This window comes from Acanthisitta chloris, unplaced genomic scaffold (assembly GCF_000695815.1).
Source record: "Acanthisitta chloris isolate BGI_N310 unplaced genomic scaffold, ASM69581v1 scaffold9138, whole genome shotgun sequence".
Taxonomy (NCBI): domain Eukaryota; kingdom Metazoa; phylum Chordata; class Aves; order Passeriformes; family Acanthisittidae; genus Acanthisitta; species Acanthisitta chloris.
The window spans coordinates 5,793-25,525 of NW_008686477.1; the positions used below are offsets into that span (position 1 = coordinate 5,793).

The 19,733-nt window shown below is 39.3% G+C and overlaps 1 protein-coding gene across 1 annotated transcript in view; it reads left to right on the top strand.

Moving 5' to 3' along the window:
* EPS8 (epidermal growth factor receptor pathway substrate 8) overlaps positions 1–19,733 on the top strand; it is a 42,993-nt gene that overhangs the window by 1,895 nt on the left and 21,365 nt on the right. Inside the window, exons 3-12 of the mRNA XM_009080146.1 lie at positions 4,306–4,373; positions 6,332–6,493; positions 6,692–6,841; positions 9,115–9,197; positions 11,226–11,362; positions 13,133–13,206; positions 14,157–14,283; positions 14,610–14,698; positions 18,239–18,313; positions 18,906–19,054. Coding sequence (XP_009078394.1) covers positions 4,306–4,373; positions 6,332–6,493; positions 6,692–6,841; positions 9,115–9,197; positions 11,226–11,362; positions 13,133–13,206; positions 14,157–14,283; positions 14,610–14,698; positions 18,239–18,313; positions 18,906–19,054 — 1,114 coding nt within the window. The remainder of the gene's footprint in view (positions 1–4,305; positions 4,374–6,331; positions 6,494–6,691; positions 6,842–9,114; positions 9,198–11,225; positions 11,363–13,132; positions 13,207–14,156; positions 14,284–14,609; positions 14,699–18,238; positions 18,314–18,905; positions 19,055–19,733) is intronic.

The following is a 19,733-nucleotide window of genomic DNA, read 5'->3' on the forward strand; positions in this document are numbered from 1 at the left end:
CTACAAATGCTAGTATTTGTGCTGGCTGTATGCCCAGTGCCAAATCACTGTGGGGGCAGAATGTAGTCATGTTCTTTGCCAGCCAAATTGCACCATTTTCTGGTCATCCACCTCCACTGTGAGTACATCCTGCTGTTAGCTGTGCTGGTAATGGAAACTGAAGCAGCAATGAGGCTGTGAGATGTTCTGCTGTGTAAATCTGTGCCTGTTGTTAAATGCTCATTTCAAAGTCAGTAGAGCTGATGAGACTGGAAGTATGAGGTTTGCAGTGAGGGCCCAGTCCTGTGCAGGGCCCCTCACACCTCAGCCTGCTCTCCCTTTGTGCATCTGCCACCTCTTCTGCAGCTTAGCAAACTGGAAAGCTCAAAGAGCCAATGGCTGCAGCATCCCTGGGAGCAACTAATCTTTCCTCCTTCCTGTTTTGGGTGGTGATGTCTGGGAGTGGCCTTGGAGATTAGGGAGTGATGGGAGTGTGCTTTAGAAATTTAGGATCATTTAGCCTGGAAATGACCTTTAAGATCATGGAGTCCAACCATGAACCTTGAACACTGCCAAGTCCACCACTGAACAGTGTCCCTAAGTGCCACATGGACACATCCTCCAAATACCTCCAGGGCTGGTGACCTGGGAAAGCCTGTGCCAGGGCTCGACAACCCTTTTGGCGAAAACATTTTTCCTAAATATCCAAACTAAACGTGATGTTGCATGTGAATCACTCTAAGTTTACATATACTATTTTTTAGTGGTGTGCTACAAAATCAGTCACTTGACATAGTGCTGAAGGCAGGAACTGCAGCTGAGGGGAATTCTGAAGTGATCATTTTAAACAGTGATTTCTGTATCCTGTATGAGTTCATTCAACAAATTGATTGCAAGTGTTGACAGAAATAGTAGGTGGTAACAGAAAGCAGCAAGAGACATTGTGGAAAAACTCTTAACAGATTATTTCTTTATGAGATATCTGTAAAGCAGGTTGGAGGTGTCTTAGCTTTCTTTTTATATTTTATGTATTTTATTTATGTAAATACATATAAAGCTCATGTGTTTAATAGATTCACTTCTATACTGGAAAATATATCTACAATTTTACTGTAAAAGTAAAATGGACTGTTTTTTGTTTTGGTAAGATGTGACAATGACATTAGCAGCAAACTTTGTCCATGACAAACTTGCTTTTCTTGGAAGACTTTTGAATGTCATTTGAACTAAATCACCTATCTATTTATAGATCATACCTGGGCTCCTAAGTGACCTCTTGATCTTGAACTCAGCTTCTTCTGAGCACTGCAAAGATTAGACAAAAAATATTTTTATTATTACTTACTATCATGGTATGTGTATATGTGTATATACACACAGAGAAGCATGTCTATGTCCCAACATGAAGTTTGTCTCTGAAGTCCCAGTGCTGAGGTGATTGTTCAGTCCTTCAGCCATCAGGCAGGACGTTGAGCACAGAGCTGCAATTTTATTGCTGTTAATGACAGTCCAGTTCAAAACTAGACTGGAGCCATCACACTCTCTGATGTGGCTATCTAATAGCAAAAGCTCCCTTGCAATTGCCTCTTTTTTCCTGTGTCAAATAATCCCTTTGTTTTCACTCATTTCCTTTGTGAAATGAACTGTTTTCTGTTTGCATGATAAATCTCTCTCAGAAGTGGGGAGGGAAGGTGCCTCTGCACATTCTTATGGGGTTTATTTCATCATTTACTTCCTGATCTTTTCCTCTGAAATGGGTTTTGGCTCATACTGTCATCTGTTGTTCTAGCACTGGCTTCTCCATCTGTCCTGAGCATCTCTGCGAGCAGGGAGCCATGCAGTGCCAGTCAGGGCTGTGCTGGGGATGTGCCAGTGAGTGACAGTGTGGAGCAGCCTCATTCCCCAGGAGGAGGCAGCTCGTGGCTCACTCCAAGTTCTTAGATTATTACACAGCAGAGAATTGAAAGATGTTGCTAAAATTGTCTTCACACTGCATCGGAGAAGACGAAGTGTTTTGTATGCTGTGTTTATGCTCTCGTGGCTGTGATTATTCACACTGCATCAGAAAAGACGAAGTGTTTTGTACACTGTGTTTATGCTCTCGTGGCTGTGATTAGGTGCTAGCAGTGGGATTGCATGTGTGTTGTTGCATTGCTCAAATACCTCGCTCAGAGCAAGAACTGTAGTGTAACAAATTGAAGGAAATCACAAACAGATCCCAGACTAGGTAAACGAGTCCATTGAAAGCTGCTATCCATGTAACATACTTGGTATTATTTGATGCTCAAATGAATTACGTTGACAACTGGCTTCTAAATAACACGTTTGCTTGGATAGGTAGTTCCATTCTGTGCTGCTCTGTGGAAGAGGTTGTGTTAATCACTGCTGCAGATGGGTTTGGAATTCCTGCCTTAACACAGGGCAAAATTTATGTGCCTCAGAATAGGGAATCTCTTGCAAAACTTACTCTCTGCTTTATAACTCCTTGGAGCTGCTACATATTCCAGACTTTGTTTATTTAAAACAATCTCAACTGTTACTGTTTGCACCATTTATAAATCTTACAGTAGAACTAAACTTTCTTTCCCTTGTTTAATTTGATAGCATAAAAGTTATAGTTTCATTCACCTAAAAGAAGATAATAGTCAAATTGGAGTATTTGATGCATTGTTAGTTGAACAAAGTGACTTTTTAAAAGCATATATTCTTTCTTACTGCACAGCATTTAACTCTCATTTACAGTCCATAGCAGAAGACAACTGATCCCCTTAGTGATGCAAATAATTCTATGGGGTTAAACTAGATATTGCTTTTTAATCCCCTTGTTTTGTTAGGAACAGATGGACTTTACTTCTTCAGATCATCATGCAAACAAAAAAAGAAAGGTAGCAAATCAGACAGTACTGCCTGTGCTGTTGGGGTGTGCATGTGTGTGTATGTTTGTCTGTTGTGGCTAAAAACACAATCAACTGAAGAAATAATCTAAGTAACATGCTGCAAAAGCAGAAATAGTAGTTACAGCTGGAATCAATGCAGTTCCTCTGCCCCAGGATTGCAGAACAATGGATAAAGAAAGTGAGATATCTAATCTGAAATACTCACACACCTAGCTAAAGATTGTGATGATCTGTGGTGTTCATAAATTTGGCTGTGTGCACTGCTCACTTCTCTTGCTAAGTCAAGCTGAGTAGGTGCTGTACAGGAGCAGGATGGCTCTGCTGCAGGAGCAGTGTTTGTCTCCATGGGACAGAGGCTTTGAGCCACTGATGTATTTCAGAAACTGTATTGTTTTTCTTGGAAGTCACTGAGAAGGGCAGAGATAATGGTATGTTCATAAAAGGTGACAAATGTTCCTACAAGTGACATCTGAAAATGAGAGCTGCGTATTTTACTTGAAGATCAGAAATCAAGATTTGTAATGAAGTGGAGAAAAATGAGTTGCCTCCATGCAGAGTTTCCTTAAACCACTCTGGGCCCTAGTGAGTTCCTCAAAACAAAGCTCCTGGTGCACCAGATCAGGCACTTAAGTGGATGTAGTGAAAAACTCCAGACCTTCCAAATGTTGCATTCAAATTTTTTTCCACTCAAGTTGAAAGGTTTTCTTTGGTATTCATCTAAATTTTTTGTGATGTGGTTATATTGTGTTTTCATCTTGCTTTTCCCCTTCCCTCCTCTCCTGGTTTAGTATTAATCTATTGCATCGAGTAAAAGGCAAATGTTGTTTCTGATTTTGCAGCATTGTGCTTTGTTAGCTGAGAAATATTTCTGTTTAGAGATATTTTGGTGTGCATATGTATATTTCTACACCAATAGTTTGTTTAATTGAACACTTTAGGAAGAAATAAAGAATGAGTCAGGTCTGGTTTATGTGTGGCTTTGTTATTTTGCAGATTTAACATGAGATACATATATATATATCAGAAAATACTCTAGTTTCAAATGCATTTGCACAAATACAGTAAGGCTGATGCTAGTTATCATATTGCTGCTCAAGTGGCAAGCCAATGATTTTGATAATCAGGCTTCTCAGCAAAGCATTTTCAGTCAGAACACTTCTCCCCTCCGGTGTCTGGACTCACTGTGATGAGATATCTGGCATGTGTTTGCTCCCACCAGCTCTCTGGTAACATCTCTGACGTAAGTATGGTCCCTGTGCTGGACTCTGTGGGGGCAGAGGGGCTTTGCTGTTGAAATACAGAAATTAACCACCACTTATCTCCTCTTCTCATGTATACAACTAGTCTAAAGTATCTCTGAGAAACAGTGGGAAGCATCAGGATAAGAAATTGAATGAATAATTATTCTTTCTTTCCTTCCCATCCCTAGAACAAAGGAAGAATTATGCACGAGACAGTGCCAGCAGCATATCCGAAACGTCGCAGTACCACGTAGAGGTGAGACGAGCAGTGATACACCAATTACAGCTTTCAGTTACACACAGTTATTTTTGCCCACATGCTTTTTGAGGATACATATGCTTGAAGGCACATGCATCTTCCAGAATATCCTGACAGCCTGAGGTCACTTCAGAATAGATTACACTGAAATGTCTCCAGTGCCATAATGAGCTGAAACGTTGGTGGAGAAGAATGTAAGCAAAGTTGTGTGTAGTTTGGCAAAGGGACAGGACTTCTCAATGGGGTATCAATTTGATGTGCTATGCTGCCCTGTCTCTGAACCTGCTGTGGTACAAAGATGAGGCAGAGCTGAATAAGGCTGTGCTGTTGGCAAGGCACACTGGATGATATTTAAAACTAATACTTTGATAAGATAAAATCAACAGAGGTGTTAGCATATTCATGAAGAGCTGAGCATTAACCCCGAAAGCCCCAGTTAGTCTACTATGTAGTAGTCAAATACATTCTGTCTGCAGAGCTTCTTTCCCAGCGTGAAGTGCAGAGTATGTGACTTGCTGTCTTAAGCTGCTTTGCAGAATTACTGCATGCTGCTGTATTATTTTACACAGGAGTAAGTATGTTTAAAGTATTCAGCAAAGTAAGCCCAAGTGCCTATATGTAGCCTGTTAAGCATTTGTGAATGCAGTGTCTCATTTTGTAGTCTTACTTTGGGCCCAAACTCTCTCCTACTGCTATCAGACCACGGTCGTGGGTTAAGCCAAGTCTTGCAAATACAATACTACAGGTTCTCAGCTCCTTTTTGCTGGGTTATAAATCATCTGTAAATGGTGAGATCATATGCAGAAGAATCTTAATTTCAAGTGCTTCAATCCTATGATTGACTTGCAAATGAATACATGTGTTGCTTCTAATTGCCTGTCTGTTTTTCTTTGGTTTCTTCATAACAGTTTTGTACTGGCATAAAAAGTAGTACTTGTGTTTGGAGTCTGAGCATTCCTGTGTGAGCAGCTAGTAGAGCTTGTTTCACTTCACTTCTTTTAAATACTTTGATTGTATGCAGCTTACACCTACTTTGTCCTCTGTGATTATTAAGATCTGTTATCCTGTAATAGAAGAAAGCACAGTTAATTCTGTTTTTCTATTATTTTGTGGTTTATTTTTTAAAAGTCATTTAGAAGACACATGTGCAGGCATATATTAAACTTGGTTCAGCTTGAATGAGTGTAACCAGATCTTTGATAAGAATGTGAGGCTGGATTTATGCCTGGACAAAATGAAACAATTCTGTGGGTTTTCTTGCACAGTTGGCATGTTGAAGGAGAAATTGCTGAAGCCATAATGACAGAGAGTCTAGCTGAGGTGATGTTTGTGAGGTAATAGTTAGTTTTTAGACCATTAATTGAATCTGGAGAATATTCCAAGCTGATGGTGAGCGAAAGTGGTTACTCTACTACATTTCTGCTGTGATCCATGTATCAGTGCCGAGCCTGTCCATACGGTACCCCAGTGAGGTGCAGGCCCATCAGCATGCTATCTGGCAGCCCTGGAAGAGATGAGGACACTCCAGGTCAGGGTGGTGGTGGAGGTGCACTGGCAGTGTGTTCCTGGGGAGCTCCTGCTGGCTCCTCCTGAATTCAGCTTGCCAAGAGAGACAGGTTTCCACTCCTCAAGAAAGCTAATTAAAACTCATGGTTTAATTCTAGCTTTGATACCTGAAAGATGTCAGAATATGCCTTCAAGTCTACCCACTTACAGTAGTGAGGAAATGACAGAGGGTGACAAACAGCAAGCTACAAAACTCAATTGACTTAAAATGACATTATGGACTGAACAACCTTTCTTATGTCTTATAGGTGGGATCTGTCATATGCAAAGGCACTTTTATTCATGAATAATTTGCATTGCTATTTCCTGGCAATTTGAATACTGACACTCCTGAACAATAGAGAAAATTGCTATCATAATTTCTTTTAAATGTATGTTTCATTCACCAGCACTTGACCACCTTTGTTCTGGACCGAAAAGAGGCAATGATTACAGTAGATGATGGAATAAGGAAGCTGAAATTGTTGGATGCCAAAGGCAAAGTCTGGACTCAAGATATGATTCTTCAAGTGGATGACAAAGCTGTCAGTTTGGTGGACTTGGAATCAAAGGTAAGATCTGTGAGTGACAGTCTCATTTTCAGAGAGAGAGAAAAAGGGGAACGAGCAGAAAAATGATGTGTGTGAGATTGAGGATTTTAATTAGCTTATTATCACTTTCCCTTTTTAACTCCAGCAGCCTTTCTGAGATGAGGGCACTGTATAGTAAGGTGGTGTTTTGTGTTTGCTTTTTTCTTTCTCTTCCGGCAGAATGAACTGGAGAATTTTCCTTTAAGCACAATTCAGCATTGCCAAGCTGTGATGAATGCCTGCAATTACAATTCAATTCTTGCATTGGTTTGTAAAGAACCAACCCAAAACAAGCCTGATTTGCATCTTTTCCAGTGTGATGAGATTAAGGTAAGATAGTAATGGAGATCTGCTATGACTTACTTGAATAGGGGGAATTTTATGAATTGACAAGAACAGTGGATAAAGTCAAATGTGCTGATTCCTAGAAAAGAATTCTGTACTTTTATTCTTATAAATATGCTGTAAGCTTAATGCACTTATGATATCAACACTCCTTATAGTATGTTAACAAATGTAGTGTAGTATGTACTGAAAGAGAGTAATCTAGTGTATAAACTGAATCCTTAGTGCATGTTCCAGTAAGTCCTTGCTGTAAATATTAATCCTTGGGCTCTGCAACTGTTAATTTAGGTTTACAGATGTGTAAAGCTCTGGAAAATCTGTATGGATTGCATTCATACTTCTGAAAAAAGTTGTGTAAAATAGTTATCTTAGATTTATTTTATCATCTGCAAATAACTCATCCAAGCCCTGAGTATTACCTAGTCTTTCCCCTTTTTCTGCTCTTTTTGGTACTGAAGGATTAAATGTTGTATAAATTCTCACCTCTCTGCATGGAGAAATCATGAAAGGGAAAGTATTACCTGCAGGAGGGGCAAAGTGAGGAAAGAGATTTCTTTCTGATGAAAGTATTGTCTTCTAGAGTAAATTTTTTTTTAATGTGTCCTGCTATACTACTTAATTTCCAGTGTTACAGATTTTAGTTTCTGTTAATTCTTCTCTGTAATTGTTTTTTCTTCAAATTTACAATTGAGAATTTCACAAGGATTTTTTAATTCCTTTGTAGTAGTTCATATCATTGTCTTAAAACAGCGGATTGCTGATCACACTGTGTAGCAAGAGCAGTGTGAAGATGTACCAATTGTGTGGTTTGTTTCATAAAATTTGCTGTTTCAGTGGGGAGTGTCAGAAGTTCAGGTGGCATTTTTGAGGTCTATCTGGTCTCAGCTTCCCAAAGTGTAGAGATGATCTCTTTTTCTCAGACTTTCCTTTTTTGAAGCTGTTCCTGTGTGTACAAAACAAAATGCGGAGTACACATGATTTAAACTCCAGGATTTCCTTTTTCTTCTGAGGTGTTTTTGAGTCTGTGACCATCCCCTGGGTTTTGTCCTTGCCTATGGGACTTGTCTGGTTTTGAAAGTTCAGGTCTTTGCCTCTTGTCTTCATTCTGCTTTTTGATTAGAAGTTACCATGAACCTCAGGAGCCTCTGCAATAAAAAAAGTTAGTTGAAATCAATACTATTTGGGGCATTCAGGATTTTCTAAACAAGAAAAATCTTAAATAGTAAATATCGAGAGTATTGAATTAATGGGATTCCTTTGGGTTTAAGTTCCTCTGAAGTTGTTTCTATAAATGCTTTAATCTGAAGGTATCCCTCATACATACTCTGTAGTGCAATTATAGCCTGAGAAGTCCCTTAATCCCCTTGGATCCTAAATTCTTCAATGTCTTCTGGTCCTAGCAAAAGTTCCATATTCCTCCCCAAAATTTACATAGTGCTACGTTATGAGGGTACTAAGAAAGACATGGTGCTGGTAGAGTGAGCCAGTCACTGACAGCTTTGGGCTTTGACAGCCTTTGTGGGGAATGAATTTGTCAGCTGGAGACACATAACAGAGCAGTGGAAATCCTACGAGAAGCCATGACCTATTTAGCACAACATCTATTAAAATGATGCTTTAGCTGTGCATCAAATCTCACTTGTGGCCACGGGTGGAGGCAGAGTGCAGTTGTGGAGTGGCAGGAGGGAATGTTCTGAAACCTTCATTTTCTGTTACATCAGAGAGAAACTGGAGGCTGTCATTAGTTCTGGAAGGAAATTGTACCATTACAAGTTACTTTACTAATCCTTACACTCCTGCTATCTATAGTAGCTTTGCTGCTTCTATATATAGTAGATTTTTTTTAATAGGATGAGACAAATCAAGTACTTGAGACAACCAAAAATTATGTATGCAGAGGGAGAAAGTAGCTTATGCAATAAGGTTGACTTGAGATAATTGCAGCTGTTCAGACAAATTTAGTGTCTAGATTGCATCTGATGATGATGCTTGAGATTGAAGTAGTGACAAAAATACCAACTCCCAGACTTTGTTCTGTTTGTGTAAAATTATTGTCCCAAAACTTTGAAATAAAAGGGATTTGATGAGATATTCTGTAATCTAAGGGTGCTCTCAATGAAGTGCATGAGGAGATTTATTTCATATATTTATATGAAATATTCATTATTTGCGTACTCATTTATTTAATATATTTCATTTATTTCATATATCTAGATACTCTAGCTGATACCTGATGGTTTCTGCTTCTGTCTCTTTAGGCTAGTTTTATTCATGAAGATATCGAAAGTGCAATCAGTGACAGCAAAAGTGGGAAACAAAAGAAGAGACTTGAAACACTGAGGTAAAAAAACCTAACTTCTTGGCAGTGTATAAGGTCATCAAATAGTGTGACAGCATTCAGAAGCTCTGCAGGTCTGCCTGCTGTCTTTGGCCATTTTTTTTTCCTAGTTAATGATATACTGCCAAAGCCCCATGTAGAGGTCTTGCTTTAAGAGTATTTGATATTCTTTCAATTTCTAGTGTCACTCTTACCTTTCCCAGTTCCACCTTAGTGATGGGAACTGCTGAGATCAATACCACCTGCCAGAGAATAGCATTGTATGTCTCAGTTCTGCATGTGGGTCAAGTAGTTCAGGATTTAAATTAAAAGCATAAATGCCTCATAACTCCAAGTAAATAAGATTATGCTAAGAGGTTTTGGGAGCTGAAGATGTTAAATTAAACAGCAACTGAGGACTGAGTAACCTCCCTACCTGCCTGTTTAATGATGCTGAAATCTTCTTGCTTCCCTGGTAGCAAAAGCTTCTTTGCCAGTTGGAAAATGTGGGGGAAGGAATCTGTTGGATTCAAAGATGAATACAGAAATGAGAGGTAGTAGAGGCATAGAAACAAGGGCACAAATATGTTACATACTGAATGATGGTAGTAGTAGTTTGTTGTAAAGTTACTGTGAACTGCATCCTGATGGTGTCTCTCAATGCTGCTGAATTTTGTGTTCAGATAGATAGGTCTGTGTTGGACAGAAATCATTAAGTGAAATTGTTGCCATTATGTGAATGAAGTTTATTACAGTTTTGGCTCTGTTAAATCTGATGCATAACTTGTGAAGTTTTCCTAGAGACACTCCTATGAAAACAAACCAAAACCTGAACTGTGCCTAACATTGTCTTCAGGTTTAAAATTAAATAAGTAGACTTTACTGTTTGTGGGGCTGCAGCAAACAGGTATAAGAAGCACAAAGAGGCAATCCAGAGAGACTCAAACACATTGGATGTGCTGGGAAACTAATGAGATGTAATTGGGAAAAGAATGTAGGTCATTTCATCTGTTGGGACAAATACTCTGAGATATCAGTCTCTGAGGGCTGTGAGGCCAAGAGGTCATGTGTGTGTGGCATCTGAGTGCTGGTTCCTCGCTCTGGGGTCGTGTCCCTGCTGGCATGGGGTGACAGGGAGGACCCTCCTGCCTGGCATGGCATGTGTGAGTGGCTGCAAGGTCATGGGCAAGGAAAAGCCACTGGAGGAGGGAAAGGTGGAGGAAACGTTTTTCTTTTGCTCTTCACTGTTCAAAGACCAAACAACATTTGGCATTTTGTGCTCTTGTTGTTAAATGCCATGACTGAAATGGGATTATAAAGAGATGAATTTAAGGTGAAGATCTTGTTTTTTGAATGGGGTGTGGGGAAGGGATGGGAGGGTGTGTATGACAGGAGCTGTTGGATTTTTCTGTTAGTTGGCATCAAACTGCAAAATTACTTCAAAGACATCTTTTCTTATGGTATTTAAAACCACACTAAGAACTGGAGAAGTGGAAAATCATGGGTGGAAACATTGAAGCATTTATATCAAGACAGGGTGAACAGGCCAGTGTCACAAGAAAGGAAAATCAGCCAGTTGAACCTGTTGTTTCTAGTAGGGTTTTAAGAAAAAGGTGGCTGACAACCTCTCAGATTTAGGGACTAAATAGCTGTGATAGCTGAAAGGTAACTCCTAGTTTTCAAAATTGCCAATTTTTTTTTTTTGCACACAAGTCAGCCAGGAAAACTGCTTGTGGTGGTAAAAATGCCACCTCCTAAACCTGAGCCACTGCATTTGCCTTTGTAAACTGGCAGGTCTCATCATGTTCTTTGGCACTGCTTGGGGATTTCCCAGGTGACAAAGATTTGCTAACCCCACCATGGAGTGAGTTTCCTGCTGTGCTTAACATATTTACACATCATGGTCTCGAGTACTGCTTACTTAGCAAGTCCATGGTATGGGCTAGAGTAGAAGAGGTCCTTGTGGAGCCTCCTTGTCTTCTCCAATTAAGCACTAGAGAACAGTGCGTTTTTCCTTCAAGTGTCACTTGTGGGATTTTCTTCTTCCCCTAGAATGATCTCCAAAGCTGACAGTGCCATCCCTCCACCACCACGGGCGCCTGCCCCTGTGCCCCCAGGGACCATCACCCAAGTGGACGTGAGGAGCCGCGTGGCAGCGTGGTCAGCGTGGGCTGCTGAGCAGGGGGACTGTGAGTGTTCCTGGGGACACACAGGAGGGGCAAACAGCTCTTCTGGGCAGTAGATTGTTACCATGCTTGGTAATAACAGGAATAATTTGGAAAGGTCACTTTGCTAAAGATTCCAGTACAGAAATGGTTGTACAAGGTCAGCTCTCTGCCCTCGCTGAGAGCAGATATGATTATTCTCCCAGTCTAGTTTGAAATGCCCCAAGGCTCTGTTGCCTGATCTGGGGAATAAGATCTGACTGTCATAATCTGACTTGTCATTTACTTGCATTTATACATTTTCTGAATTTCTGTTCAGAGCTGTTTTTCCTTGTGCTGAGCTGGGTGGGGGTTGAGCTGCTGGGTTTGGTCTGGGCTGCTTGGTGAGCAGGGAAATATGCACAGGAACCAGCACTGTCTCATAGCTCAGGTCATCTGATGATGCTCTCCTCATTCACAGGGGGAGCACAGGTAGGTATTTTGGACAATTAAAAATGTGATTGTGGATTAAGAGGTGACTTGAGATCAGCATTATTTAGTTAGTTAGTTAACATTTATCTATACAGTGGCCTGCATTGCTAAACTAGTTCATTCAGTTATTTAGTTGTTTGGGGCTTTTTTTGCTTTTTTTAAGCCTTAGCTAAGAAATACTGTAGTATTCCTAGAAGGTTTGGGTTTTTTGGTTTGGTGGTTGGTTGCAGGTTTTTTTTACATCTCTAAAGGAAATATATTTTGATCAGATTTCTTTATAAAAAAAGTTCTTCAGAAAGAATAAAGCTGCTTCTATAAAACAGTCTAGTAAGTTTAAGACTAGGCTTTTTTTTTTGTTTGTTTGCTTGGGTTCTTTTAATAATAGATACTAAAACTGTAGAATTGGAAGACCTTGGAGTATTTATTATTTTTTGTTTATTAAATTATATCTATATCACTTAAAGTACACAACTGTGCAAAGAAAGCAGCTGAAAATGTTCAGAGAAATCTGAAATGTTAAGGATTATTTAATCTATATATATACAGTATTGAGTAAAGGCTAACTTGTTCTTCTGCTTGGTTTCTCACTTCAGAAATGTTTCATTATTGTAAGTGGCTTGCCAGACCAGTTATGGGTCTGAGTTCCTGCAGTTCCTTTTATTCCACTGATGTGGTTCTTTTCTAAAATACATGTACTGCAGTCCCACCTGTTAACAAGTGCTGTGCAGTCCTTAGTGTGACCTAACAGTGCAAAACTTATATCTCAAAATGTTAACCCTTGCTGTCTTCAGACAGAAGTCGCCAACTCTGTCCATTGCTATTTGGAATTACCAGTTCTATCACATCTTTCCCTCCCATTTCTGTGTTGCAGGCTTGGCATCCCTTTTTGCTAATTACCTTTTTACATCCAAATTGTCTTCAAAGTGATGGCTGTACTCTTTCTTGCGTACTTCTGCTGGAGCAGCTTTCAGCATATTTTGCAAAGTGGGATGATTTCTATTTAAGTTATGTTTATAATCTGCTGCTTTGAGCTGGGATCTTTTGATTTGAAGCCTGATACCACACTTCTGTGGTTACCTTCATTTATGGAGTGAAGTTGACTGAAAGCATATACATAAGATTTTTGGGAGACTTGGCAGGATCAGGCAGTAAGGTGCAAGATTTTCAGGTTGTGTGGAGTCCTTGCAAAGTGAATAGTACAGTTTTGTCCACCCTTTTCTTATAGTACTCAGGTTTAAAGCATAAGGTGCATAGAAAGTATTACATATTAACATACCAATTCCAGGTGTCAATGTCTTACTCTCTTCTTCCCTTTTTTCCCAGTTGAAAAACATAGACAGTACCATGAGCATGAAGAAACAGCAGAGATGATAGCAGCCAGGATTGACAGAGATGTTGTAAGTGGGAAACTACAAATGATGTTGCTTAATGTCTGTGAAATTTTGCAGCTCTACTTTGTGGGAAGACTTTTTCCACATGGGAAATTCAGTTCTGGAGAAAAGATTTCCAGGCAGCCTCTGCTTGTGTGGTAGATCTAAAAATGAAGAGGTGGTAGTTCCTTTTCTTCCTTTTCTTCTTTAAAAGAAAAACAAAAAAGGGGGAACACACTGAATGTTGACATAAAGTTTCTGCTATGAAGAGCTGGAAGTATAAGTTGTAATTTTGTGCAGGAGACCAATTTCAGCAAACTATATAAGGACAAAGTTCTCTTGACTATAAGCAACACCATTGGGCATGTTCTACAGTGTATGCAATATTAAATATTGCCCCTTTTGTCAGTTGTGTTTCCACTTTTCCACTCTGCTATTGCCCTCAGCAACATCAGAGGGTCTTGAGAAGAGCATGTTGGGACCTGCTGATTTGGTGTGTATGTTTTTCCCAGGGGTTCATTCATTCTCCTCCATTTGCTCTTTGAAATCAAGTCTTCAAAGAGCACTTCTCTACAAATAGCTTAATTGGTAGAGAACTTCATCAAATAGCTTAATACTCAGTACTGAAGGAGATGATGAATTTATACTCTTTAGGTAAATGCTGTCCATTCAAATAATTAGATTTTTTCCATGTGTTCTGAGAGAAAATGTTATATGTGAACAAATTGTGTAACTGCAATGTAAATTTAATAATCCTATTGCTCATATTTTAAAAAAACTTCCAGTGGCCCTAAGTTTTTTAAAAATTAAGATTTAAAGTAATTTACAGGTCTGTAAAGAAATTAATGAATCTAAATATGGAATGTGTTAGCGTGAAATTTGCTCTGAGGAAGCTGTTGCTGTCTGAGGGTTTGGACTTGAATTACAATCAATTTCTGAAGTATTTCTGCTATAGATTCTGTACTTTTCTCCCGTAGCAAATTCTGAACCATATTTTGGATGACATTGAGTATTTTGTTACCAAACTTCAGAAAGCTGCTGAAGCATTTGCTGAACTCTCAAAAAGGAAGAAAAGCAAGAAAAGTAAAAAGAAAGGACCTGGAGGTAGGAGTTCTTACTGCACACAACTGTTTCTCTAAGGATCATTGAAGTAGCTACCAAATGTGTCTTTTTTTGTTGCTTTTTTATCAGTGTAGTTTTTTTTTTTCACTTTGAGCAAATAAATTCCTATACTGGGAGGGGAAACATCTAAAAATCGTGTGCTTGAAGTCAGTGGGGAGTGACTGCAGAAAATGCTCACTGCCTCGGCTCTGTGTTTACAAAATTCTGTAAGTTGGTAAATTTCTTATGTATTTACGTGTTTATCTTGAATATTTACAGAAGTTATATGCATATAAATGGACATATAAAAATCTCCTTTTGTTTACCAGAGGGAGTTCTCACTCTCCGTGCCAAGCCACCACCTCCAGATGAATTTGTTGACTGCTTCCAAAAATTCAAGCATGGCTTCAATCTTCTGGTAGGTGACTGCTAGTGGATGTGATGGTGTGCAGCATGGGATAACAGTTTGTTCCTGGGAGAGCTGATGTTAAGTCTAACACAATCTTTGTTTTCCCTGCTGCTGCAAATTCATTTGGGTGTCAGTTCTGCTGCACTGATTTTCTTATGGATTATTCCACTTGTTTGAAGTAAAGAACTAAAAATTATGGTGGAAGATGAAGAGCAGAAGGAAGAATCAGTAACATGATGGATTTGCTCTGTAGTTATTTTTTATTTTCTTGGAGGTTTCTGCTATGCCAGAGGGTGTAGATGCTTTTGGTTGATGGCCCTGAGGGAGCTGCAGAAGGTCATCTTGACTTTGGGAATTTTTCTGCCTTCTGCCTAAGCTTCCTGTTGCCTTGACCATGTAAAGAAACCTTGTGGGGCCTTAAATAGCCTACAGCTGCCAGCAGTGCAGAGGTGGTCACACCATCCAGGGGTGAACCTGAGTCTGTGTTGTCTTGGTCTCCACTGCCCTTTCAGAAGGAGCAACCCTATGAGTATTCTCTTCAGGAATGCTGATACACTTGGATATGAAATCTTGTTTGGCCCTTAGCTGATACACAGCCAGACAGTTCAGCTGATACTTGACTGGTCTTAGACTTTCACCTTCTCCCTCTTCATCCAAGGTTGATTGAGGCAACACCAAGGTTGGCCACTTCTGGCCTGGGTTGGCATTTGAGCTTTGGGATGCTGCTCCTCAAGTTTTCTACACAGTGACTAGATGAGCATGTTTCTTTTTCAACACTGTTGTGTTTCTTCATTTCCTGGTTCTTTAAAGCCTTTTACTTGGGAAATTTGAGTTTGAATGATAAAAGAAATTCTAGGAACATCTGTGGGGGCCACAGCTCTGTTGTGTGCTTGCCAGTATCACCAGCTGTGGCCTTAATTTGGTTTTATTCAGCTATGCCCATCAGACCCTCTGTGCTTGTTGCCATCATTATGTAGGACCTTCTGACCACAGAACATTCTGTCTGACAAATCACTGTTGCTTCATAGGTTTACAGTGATCAGAGATGCTAATTCAAGGGCCTCTTCCTGGCGTCTCCTCCTTTACAAGTGCTGTTCAAGGGAGGCAGCAAGTGGGATACCTTCAAAGCATTTACTGTCAGATCCTGACTGTCCCTTCCCATTGTTGGGACAGCTATGCCAATGGGGAAAGCTGTTCTTGCATTCACTGAGGCAAATCAGCTCTTTATTTCCTCTTGGGGAATGAATCCCAATTGCAGTGCTGTGGGAGATATTTAGAAATGCTACGAAATCTGTTTTTTCATTAAAAAAGCCTCTAGCAAGTGCAGTGATTTTGACCTTTAAGGATTGCTGTTTTGAGAGGGGATGGATGTCACAGAACACGCTTATCCTTCTCATCAATACTGCTTGTAATGTTCTTTTTTTCCCATTATTTTTGCCACCTTCTGGATTTAAATTAGTTTTTCACCCAAGAACAATCTGTGAGTGTTTGAATCTTTATCTTCTGTGCTGGAGATGAAGCAGTTTTGGTGCTCAGCAGCATCTAGGACCTGGTTTGTAATGCTGCTCGTGAAGAGCTGTGCTGTAATGATGCTTTACTTCAACATCACTGCAGGAGCCACAACAGCCTGAAATTTCACTTCCTGGTGCTATGTCAGACCTGGAGAACTGTATAAAATGAAGCATTTAGTTTAAAAATAAAAGGAGTAGCTAGAAGAATAAAATCTCTGCCAGTAGAATGCAAAGTGTTTTAAAACACCATGCTGGAAGCTTCTAGAAAAAAACAGTCTACCATCTGTCAAAACCTTTAGATAGAGTGAAAGTAAGGTGTTATGGCTGAAGAACAATGTATAGGAAGTTATTAGAAGTAGAAACACATCCTCCTCCTTTCTTCATTTGGAGGGACATGCTGGATGTAAAAGCAGAATTAGGCTAGCCAAAAGCAGTTTGAGGAACAGATGGCAAGATGCAATAAAAACTACTAGAACTTCTTAAAACACATTCTGGCATGCTTCTTATTTCTGGAGCCTGCAAGGCCAGTGGGTGATCAGTAAATAAGAGAAATCCCCAAGAAGCTGCATCAGTGAAATTTAATTTTCCTTTTTATTTAGATTTTTTTTTATAGTATAATTGTTTTTTAATGTCTTTCTCTACTTGGAAAAGCTTGATAATGGACAATGTTTTTGCAAACCCTCTTTTATTGGTTGGGCACAAGAGATTATCAGTTTCAAATCAAAGAACTGTTAACAGGTTGAAGAATAGCAAATCAAAATGGCAAGTTAGAGGCAGATGCATAGAAACCCTGTTTGAATGGGCATCATTTACCCATCTGTTCCAAAATCTAATTCAGCAAACCACACAGTGTGGTATGTAACCTCTTTCAAACTGCCTTTCTTCCAGAGGAGTAGAAGTGGTTAAGATCATGCTGATAATCTTTAAAGTCATTCCAAGGATCTGAGGCAACCAGATCCCCCTGAGCTACCTGCACATGGGATGCAGTTTGTAGGAGTGTGTATTAAGCTGAAGAAGAAGCAAACATCTTGCAAAACAAAATGTCTTCAGATCCACCTCCTCTTTGATTTTGTTTCTTTGGCTTTCCAAAACACACAGAGCAAGGCTGCACAGTTTCTAAACAAACTGAGCTGTTGGGAGGTTGAATGTAACATCTTAGATTCTTGTTTGTTTGAAATAGGAACCAAATTATAGGGCTAAAATGCCTGTAAATTCAGCAGTGAAGTCCCACATGTGGCTCTGCAGGGGCCATGGCCACCCAAGACTTTTACAGGTGTTCTGACAGCTGAAGAGCATGGAGTCTACAAATGTAGAGATATCTCATGATAGCAAAATGATAGATGCAATTCAGTATTGATAGATATGACAGTCATGGACAGATGAGGGAAAATCTCATATGTAAAACAAATCAGAAAAAAATGTTAATGTAGTAGAGATTCCTGGGTGAAAGTCATCTGTGTTCAGTGTGATCAACCAAGCAAATGTTAGAAACCATCAGGGGAAAAAAAAAGACAACAGAAAATGAACAAATAAAGAACATTAATATGTTGTTATGTTCCCTGGCCTTGTTTTGTTGCCAGTGTAGCAAAGTTGAAGAAGGTGCAGGGAGGACAATAATGCTGGAAGGAATTGCTTTAGCTTGGAAAAGACCAAACCGAGGAGGAATGTAATAAATCTGTAAGTGGTCATGAGCATGGCTGAAAAAAGTAAGTAGAGAAGGACAGCTCAGTTTTTGTTTGGAAAAGAACTTACAGAATACTAATGAAATTAAGAGGTGTCAAATTTCTAAAGGAGATACTTCTTTACAAAGCTCATAATTCGGTTGTGGCACTTCTTGTTTTGCACAATGAGTGCTAAAATATACATGGATTCCAAAGCAGTTGGATGAAGGAGCACTTGCACACAGAGGATGTTGCAGACAAAGCACTGGGCTGAGGCAGATCTGCTGCCCAACCAGGGATGGCCATTGCTGTCTGAAGTATTTATTGTCAGAATAGTTAAATGTTTCTTAAAACATGTAATTTTCCCATTCCTTCAGGCCAAGCTGAAGTTCCATATCCAGAATCCTAGTGCAACTGAACTGGTTCATTTTCTCTTTACCCCACTGCATATGGTAAGGTTTTACAATTTTCTCAGTGTTTTCCTTCAGAACTCTTGTATTTATATGCTCAGTAACCTCTTCAAGGACAAGAAGATTGAAACATTGCGTCCCTGGACAATAGCTAAGGAGAAATGTGTGTATCTCAGGATGAGGTTTTCTTTAGAAAATAATTTATATCCTTTTCTGCATATTTTCCCATCTATTAAATGTATTTATTTAAATTATCTTTAGCTCTGTTATACTTTGCCATTATAATTTTTAATTAGCAATAAAAAATTGAGATACTCTACATAATGCAGGAGGAGAGTTGAAAGCATGGCCATATGCCTATTTAATGGAAGTATGTGTGGCTTTGATCAGGAGAACAAAAATAACATTACCAAAAGTGGGTCTAAATAAAAAATGATTTGTGACCAGAACAGCAATAAATAGTTTAATCTGTAGGACATTAAGACACATTGTTAGCTTCTCAGAGTTTTGGAGGGTTTTTTTTGGGGGTGTTTTTGTGAGTAATAACTCTTTCCTAGTAAGTAACATATATTCACAATATCTTCCTTAGTGACAATGTGGATGTTCTTTGTATTATTTTAATCCTTGGATTTAGGTGGTACAGACAACAGGAGGTCCTGAGCTTGCTGGTACAGTCCTCAGCCCCCTCTTAGCAAAAGATACTATAGAATTCCTGCAGTATACTGTCACCAGTGAGGAAGCACAGTTGTGGATGTCTTTGGGTGATACATGGACCAAATCCAGGTGAGGAAAAGCTTTGAATATTTTAGAGAGGATCTCTAAAAATCAAGTTTATTGATTTGAATTTAAGCAGGTCATCCAGCCCCCAATAAACTCAATATTACTTCGTTAGGCTTCGGGCTCTTCAGAATTGTTCTTTAAAGTTTTGGGAAAAGAATTCTTTAGCCTCATTGGGATTTGGGATCTCCCAGAGGGAGAAAATGCAGATAGAATCTTTTGTGTCTATGGTATCCAGAACCTCTTGATATATTTTGCAGTCATTTTTTTCTGCACTGTCCCTTGTAGTTTCCAGTTGTTTTTCACCATTATTTTTCCAACCCAGCTATCTGGACTTCATTAAAAATCAGGGAGAAGCTGCAATAAAAAGTGACAAAATATTGAAGAATAGTGAAGATCTAGTGATTTATATTGCAGGACAGAGTGTTATGTGCAGTGCAAAGGCAGAGCATGAAGCATTCATTTAGGTATTTTTTATTACAATAGAGAATGCTAATGGAACTCTGAGAAGTAGTGCAGTATTTTATAAAGATCTATCTGGACTGTAAAACAGCAAATGTGATGATAATTCTTGTGTCTTGGAGCATATAGAGTTGGGTGGGGTTTTGGGGGGTTTTGCTAGTAAAAGCTATTGTTGAACTTTCTGGTTTAGATGTAGCTGGTCCCCCTAGGCTTCCCTGCTTCG